General features: G+C 48.4%; 1 protein-coding gene across 1 annotated transcript; it reads right to left on the bottom strand.

Annotated features, from left to right (window-relative positions):
• Positions 1–217: 217 nt before the first annotated feature.
• LOC136505631 (uncharacterized) lies at positions 218–1,396 on the bottom strand. The gene is made up of 4 exons (XM_066500795.1): positions 1,331–1,396; positions 873–1,253; positions 568–786; positions 218–340 (listed from the first exon to the last, which is right to left on the bottom strand). The coding sequence occupies exons 1-4, from the start codon at positions 1,394–1,396 to the stop codon at positions 218–220; spliced, it is 789 nt and encodes a 262-aa protein (XP_066356892.1).
• Positions 1,397–8,145: the final 6,749 nt, after the last annotated feature.

The following is an 8,145-nucleotide window of genomic DNA, read 5'->3' as shown; positions in this document are numbered from 1 at the left end:
GGATCAGAATTTAGAAGAGCACTCATATTACTTGATTTAGTCTAAATTTAGTGAAAGAAATCATATTACTTGATTCAGTGATCACTACAGGAACTACTATGGAATACTACAATATTTGAGGATGGAATTTAATTAGCACCAGGGGAAAAGTGTTCTGATTACCTCCTTCCCTAGCTGTGCAATATGATCTGCCTTCCTTCACGTCTCCGAAGGCGGCTCACGGCGACTGTGAGGGGTGGGACGCCCCAGCGTGCGATCCCGGCGACGGTCCAGGTGGGGATGGCCCGACGTTCGATGCCGGCGACCCTTCGACATGGTTCGACGCCGCCCCCGATTGATGCTGCAAAAAAGAGAGGAGATTGCACGTGAGTGACAAGATAAAAATGTAAGGAGTGTAAAGAAAAGTTGAAAATTTCGGCAGCACCTCCCCTGCACGGGGAGGTTTCCAAAACCTGCAAGAAAAACGTCGGCACGAAGGCCGACAACCACATTTCCGGCACGAAGGCCATCACTAGGTTTGACACTAAGCATGAGCAAAGAAAGTAAAACATGCGTACTCATACTCACCGGAGTAGACTCTCGACGATATGGTGGTGGTGGTGCAAGCAGCTCTGCTGGGATCTCCCAACCATGTTGCTGCCCAAGTTGTTGCATGAACTTGAGCAAACCATCTTGCTGGGCCTCCAAAGCTTGTACCCTCTGACGCTCGGACTCCCGCTCGGCCCGCTCAGCCTCCCGCTCAGCCAGCAAACTCTTTTGCTGATCCCGAAGTTGCTGCAGCTCGGCCTGCAATATTTGACCCCAATGTTTCAATAATGCAGAGCTAAGGAACGTAAAAGTGAAAGAACGACGAATGAAACTGGAATACTTACCTGGATTGAAGCCACCGCTGTCGGCCGTTGGCTTATGGGCACGCTAGAGCTCGTGCTCGCTGCTCGTAGACGGTTGAGAGGAGGAGTACAGCCCGTCTCGAGGATGCCGTCGCCCATGTAGAACCGCCCATGCTTCTTGCCTTGCCCAATCCTCATCACTAGCTCAGGATCAAGGCGCTCCTCGGTCCACGGATCGTAGTCCGACTCGTGGACTAACCTTGACGCCTCCGTGTACGAACTGAGGCGGGTGTGGACGCTGGAGTTGGTGTACGCCTCTGGGCCAGCATCCGGGTTGTACTCGATGTTGGACTTTGCCGGGCCCATGTGGGCCAGAGCATATGCCATGAGTTGGCCAATTGGCTGGCCACCGTGCGCCGCCTCCTGCGAGAAAGACAACATGTGGTTAGGAATCATGTAAAATTGAGCGCGGCTAGATTAGACAAGTGGTGGAGACTTACATATGTCTTTTTGTATTTGCTGAGGCTGGCGCTGCCCTGATGGTGAGGTACACCTGGCATCAGCATACGGTGCTCGCTTTTCTCTTGGTGCGCCTTCTGCCAGTCCGCGTTCAACCATTTGTCCACTATAGCAGCCCAGCAATCGGGAAAGGTGGCGCACCAGCTCGGAATCACCTACAAGCCATCAAAAGATCAAATTAGGCATAGTTAATCTAAAAAGAGATCAATAGGAGATGTTTTCTATTTACCTGTAGGTACTGCTCCCTTGTCAGAATCTCTATCTCTCTTCTTGCCTGAGTTATGTTCATTCTTCTATTACGGTAGGTGGCGTTGTAGTCAATGTGCGCCTAGAGGAGGGACTCGTGATACAAGTCCGAGACACACCTTCTACAGGAAGCGGCAGCCACCTCACGCGCCCTTAACTCCTGTCCCGGCTGGCATCTGAAGAAGTCCTGCATAAAGACACGAGGTATCCATTATTTATTTCAAGAATGTCCAATGAATGCAATGAATTGAGGGTCGTAGAGTGAGAAAGGCTTACCCACAACTCCGTAAGCACCTGATCCGCCAAGTTTAGGTGCCCATCGGCGGGGAAGAGGGCGTAGTGGTCGAACGAGGGTATCTCTGGGTCCTCACCCTCCGACATCCACACCAGGCCAGGGAAGTGTTCCCTGCACAGAAGTCCTAGGATCCCATTGACATTGCGAGCCGGGACCCCCTCCTCCACAAGCATCCAGTTCCTGCACAAGTGGTTAACAATAGTTATTATTAGCTCTTATTATGATTTTTCAACATATCAAATGAAGAACATATGAAGTTACTTACCTATCCCCCTCGGGTGCAATCAGTGGGCGGCGGTCAACAAGAATCGGTCGCTTCGGGAGCTGGCTGGGACCTCGCTTATAGGGTTTCGAGGCTGCAGAGGAAGTCGAACCCCCTGCCCCTTCCTCGGACGTGTGCGGAACCCCCTCCTCGGACGCGTGCGGAACGGCGTCGTCGTACATCTGCGGAATGGCGTCCTCGCCCACCGTGGGCAGAGGTACGTCGTCAGCCCTAGCAGAGCGCGAGGAGCTGAGGTCGTGGTCAGTCGGCGACGGGGCCCCCTGCCTGGGCCTGCCCCTTGGGCGCCTCTGCCTCTCTGACGGCTCCGTCTCCGTCTCCTCAGCCGCTGACGTGTCCCTCGGTCTCGAGTAAGTCGAGGGACAGCTCCTCCTAGTGGGTCCCATCACCTGCAATTAAAAAGAATAAACCATTATTAGTCATGATAAACGAGAAGTACTTAGCAAGGGATGCAAAATAAAGAAAATGTAATTACAAAATAACATAGTATTACATGTATTTCTAATATTCTTCATGATCGGGATTATCTGGACGATAGGTATCATCATCACTATCAAGAGCCTCCAAATCGTCAACAGCCTCATCCTCATCGCTGTCTAGTTGTAGTCCGTCAAGCATTTTCAAATCTCTCGGATCATGCACCTCATCTGCAGCTTGCTCGTCAACAACCCATTCCTCATCTACTTCCATTTCAATCTCCCCGGTTAAGTCTATCTCAAGCATCCCTGGTAGTCCCTTGTCTTGTTGATAGAACTCTCCGTCATGCGTGGGTGGGTTCAAGTTGTAATCATCATCGTTTGGGCGAGGTAATTTACCATGTGGTGATACCTTGTGCACAATATACCAACCCTGAAGACGTGGGTCGGTTTTGCATGCATATGGACAATAATAAACTTGCCTGGCTTGTTGAGCCACAATATAGACATCATCTCCTTCATAGAAGGAATCCTATCTAGTTTCGACTATTCCAAGTTTAGGGGACTTTCTCTGTACTGCAGGTTTAAACCACTGGCATTTGAATACGACAAGCTTAGGTGCATTTTCACCATGGTATTCGAGCTCGTATATTTCTTCAACTGTGCCATAATAGTCCTCCTGATCAGCGTCGGGCGTAACTACTCTGGGCGTAAATACTCCGGTATTCGTGGTCCTTGCATTGGCCCGATTCTTCTCGTAGCCTGTTGTGTGAAAGCGATATCCATTCACGTCATAAGCGTTAAATGACGAGACCTTACAGTAAAAGCCTTTGGCCACTTGTCGTAATTTAGCACTTTATAGACAAATCACTTTGGCACTACAAGATCAAGCAGGAGAGAAATGAAATTAGGCAAAACTAGGAACGCCAAACTTGGAACGAGCTAAGTTGGTCAGAAGGTACCTTTCTTTGGAACCATGTAATGAAATCAACCTTGAAATCAGGCGAACCATGTTGAAGAAGGGTATCTCGTTCATGGTCAGAAGGTGGACTTGGATGATGCCAGTATTGATTAAAAAATTCCCTGCACCGACAAGCAACAAGGTTGTTGGATGCAAAAAATTTATGGAGTATGTAACAAGTTCGTTGAGAACTTACCCCTGATACTTGTCGACTTCCTCAAGGTTCGTCAACACGTAGAGCATGATCTTGCGCCACTCTTCATTGGTCAATATCTTTTTGGACGCTCCACTTGATCTCCCGCGTTGCCCTTTGAATAGGTTGAGGGTCGATTCATTTTCGTACTCGTTGTAACAAGGGGGTGGATTATGCACGCTTGGAAGGTTCTCACTATAGTATGATGTTGTGAAGTTTGACACCTCCTCACGAATGAATGCCTCTGCTATGGAAGCCTCAATCCTGCCTTTGTTTCCACATTTCTGGCGAACAGTCTTTAGACATCTCTCTATTGGATAGCACCAACGGTTCTACACGGGCCCCCCCCATTCGTACCTCATTCGGGAGGTGCAAAATCAAATGCTGCATCGACAAGAAAAAGCCAGGTGGAAAAATCTTCTCCAACTTACAGAGCAACTCGGGTGCCATTTTTTCCAACTCCTCAACCACTCTCAGAGATATCTCCTTAGCACAAAGCTGGCGGAAGAAAAAGCTCAACTCTGCCAGCACCTTCCAGACATGCTCAGGGACATAGCCTCGAACCATCGACGGAAGAAGCCGCTCAATCCATATGTGAAAGTCATGACTCTTCATCCCTAAGACTTTGCCAGTTTCTGGGTTCGCTCTCCTCCTCAGATTCGCTGCAAACCCATCAGGGAAACTTAACGTCTGCATCCATTCTATCACTTCCGTCCTGTGCTTCTTTTCCAAGACGTAATCAGCCTTAGGCCTTTTCCATGGTTTGTTGTTTCTTGGAGGCAGCATCTGTAGCTTAGGTCTGTCGCATAGTGTTGCCATGTCTACTCTGGCCTTAGGGTTGTCCTTTGTCTTGTCAGGAATGTCCATGAGTGTTGCCCAAAGTGCTTCGGCGACATTCTTCTCAGTGTGCATTACATCTATGTTATGTGGAAGGAGAAGGTCATCAAAATAGGGAAGCCTCTCCAATCCCGGCTTATGAGTCCACATATGTTCCACACCATAGCCCACAAAGCGATCTTTCTTTGGCTTATCTTTCTTTGGATTACCTTTCTTTCTTTTACCCTTCTTTGGATTATCTTCCTATGCTGGGACCACGAGAGCATCTATCTGAGCATGAACCTGGGCACTAGTCATCTTCTGAGGTGCACTAGTCATCACCGTGGCACCTTTCGTGAAGTTCTTGGTGTCTCTTCTGAATGCATGGTTAAGAGGGAGGAACTGTCGATGCTTGTCGAACGACGAGAACTTGCCACCCTTCTTCAACCAAATGAACTGTAGAGCTGCCTTGCATACCGGGCATGGATACTTCCCGTGGACACACCAGCCGGCGAATATCCCATACGCCAGGAAGTCATGCATGGAGTACTGGTACCAAACATACATTTTGAAGTTCCTCCTTGTAGCTCGGTCGTAAGTCAATACGCCTTCATTCCAAGCCTCGATCAATTCATCATAAACAGGCTCCATGTACACACCCATTTTGTCTCCTGGGTGTCCAGGAATTATCAACGTCAAGAATATGTTTTGCCTTTGAAGTAGGGCCCCGAGGGGGAGATTGAGGGGGATAGCAAACATGGGCCAACAAGTGTATGGGGCCGACATCATTCCATAAGGATTGAACCCATCCATTGCTAGTGCAACACATACATTACGGGCCTCTTCATCTTTGCCACGATGCTTGGCATTAAAGCTTTTCCATGCTTCACCATCTGCTGGATGTATCATCTTGTCTTTATTGTATCGAACACCATTCTTGTGCCATCTCATCTGTTTTGCGGACTCCTCTTTCATGAATAGCTGTTGGAGCCTCGGTATGATTGGAAGGTGTCGTAGGACTTTCATGGGGATCCTCTCATTCTGCTCCTTCTTGCCATCACCTTTGTCTACCTCCACATATCTAGAGGATTTACACTTTGGACAGTACTTTGCATCCTTGTGTTCTTTCCTAAATAGGACGCACCCCTTCGGACAACAATGTATCTGGTCATACGGCATCTTCAGTGCCCGAAGGAGTTTCGTTGACTCGTACAAGTTTGGAGGCAGCTGATGACCCGCCGGAAGCAGATCCCCAATAATTGCCACCATATCATCGAAGCATTTTTGAGTCATGTTGTGCTGTGACTTCAACCCCAATAGGCACCCAATGGCATCCAGTTGAGAAATCGTTGTCTTCTCATGTAGGAACTTCTGTGCCAATTCCAACATGTCCAAGAACGCCTTAGCGCTTGGCTCTGGCTCCTCCTCCCCATCCTCCTGCTCGTCCTCCGTACGTCCTTCAGCGAACATCGCATCCGCATAGTCACCTAACCATCCTGCTACCCCGCCATCACCATCAAATGCCTCCAAGCCTCGTCTCACGACCTCCTCTCTAGGACGGTAGGGTTCACCATGGTGCACCCACCGGGTATAGTTTGGCATAAATCCATAATTGCAAAGATGCTTCATCATGACTTCCCTTGTTCTTCTTTTCTTGTTTTCACATTCGCTGCAGGGACAGAACGTGTCTCTCGCTCCCTTAGCTGCCTTAAATGCATGGTCTAAGAATTTCTCGGTCTTATCCATCCATTCACGGGTGATTTGAGACTGACTTGGGCGTCCCGTGTACATCCACTCATGGTTATCCATCCTCTAGCATATACACATAACGGAGTAATGTAACCATCAGTCGCATCTGCACGGCGTGCCTACTGTCTAATAGGTGAGGATAGGTCCTAATCCCACCCGCGGATGCGTAGATGAGGTTAGTTTCCATGCTCTACTCTGATCCTAGACAGAATTTCGGTAGCACCTACCCGCTGCTCTCCCGATACACGTCCTGAAAGGGAGAGTGTATATCCGGAGAACAACAGGGAGGTGGTGCCGAAACTCCGTCTCGGATCCAAGCATAACATGGAAACTAACCCATCTACGCATCCGCGGGCTGTCCAATTACACCTGGACAATCCAAAACAGATACGGTCATAGATATGCGGAGATCCGCATACCTCCAACCGTATCTGTTTCGGACGGGAGATGCCTAACTGGGCTACACCGATCTACGTACGACAACGGTAAGGAAAAGAGCTTAATTATACCTAGGGTGGCGGTGGAGAAAGGCTAGCGACGTAGTGGCGAGTCAGTGCAGTGGCGAGTCGGCGCTGTGCAAGCAGGACCGCAGCGCTGACGAAGACGATCGGGTCGCCTAGGTGCTCTAATTCCCCTGCGACAGGTCCTGCTCTGCAAAAGAAGAAAAACAGCACTATAAGTACAAAATTTCGGCAGAACCTCCCCTGGACGGGGAGGTTTCGATAACCTGCAAGAAAAACCATCGGCACGATGGCCGACGTCCACATTTGGGGCACGATGGCCCACACATCCACAATTCCGGCACGAAGGCCGTCAACACATAAACGGCGCGATGGCCGACAACCAGAATGGGACGGTTCGTATACCTTGGGCGTTGGCGGGACGTGCACGCGGAGAAGAAGACGCCGACAACGGGACGGGACGCGGAGAAGAAGACGCCGTCTCGGGCTGATTAACTACAGAGTTAAGAAATGAAAGTTAGCATAGTTACGAGCACGCACCCTGTGCTGATTCAGTTGGTTGCAGGAAGAAGACATACCTGAAAGCGAGCTCGAGCTCGCAGGTCTGGTGTGGGGGCAGCTGGGCGGTGAGTTTGAGTAGGTCCGACGTCAGTGAGCAGCGAGCTCAAGCAGATCCACTGCATGAGATGAGTAAGCAACACATATTCAGAAATTGAAATTTGCAATATAGTGTTTCACAAAATCTTTTTTAAGATAAAAATATGCTGTACTTAATTAGTTATTGTTTTCCATGGATAGAAATTTTAAATAGAGTTTCACATGAAGAAAAGAAATTTTCATAGTGCATCTCTACTGTATGTATTTTACAGCAACTTATTTCTAGAGCAGCTATGCAGAGAATACAGTCATGCTTGCCATCCAAAAGATCACAAGTTCCAATCACATGTTTATTATTATTAGATGACCATCCTTATTTTAAGAAAATATAAATGCTGCATAGGCCTGCACAACTTGGCCAGCTTTCAAGGAACATTTTACTCATTCATGTGAGACTACTTGTGAGACGTAGGAAGCAGCCCAAAATAAAGTTCAAATTCCATTACCATGTCAGGTGGATCAAAAAAATGCATGAAGTGATGCATACAGATAAAGATAGGAATCAGTACCTGATGAACTTGCAATGCCCAACGGGCCAAACAACCAGATGCATCGTTTAGTCCAGGTGGATCACAGGGGCTACTGCAAGAAACAAGAGGACTGTAAATGGAACAATTGCTTGATCTATAACAACAGTAGTAACTATGACAATAAACAAAAGTAACATATAAATCTAACCTATGCCTTTGTTTAGAATAACCCAAGTAATCCCTGAACCTGCC

This window comes from Miscanthus floridulus, chromosome 14, assembly GCF_019320115.1.
Source record: "Miscanthus floridulus cultivar M001 chromosome 14, ASM1932011v1, whole genome shotgun sequence".
NCBI lineage: Eukaryota > Viridiplantae > Streptophyta > Magnoliopsida > Poales > Poaceae > Miscanthus > Miscanthus floridulus.
The sequence above is the reverse complement of the archived record's forward strand: the minus strand, read 5'-3'. Positions and strand labels throughout refer to the sequence as shown.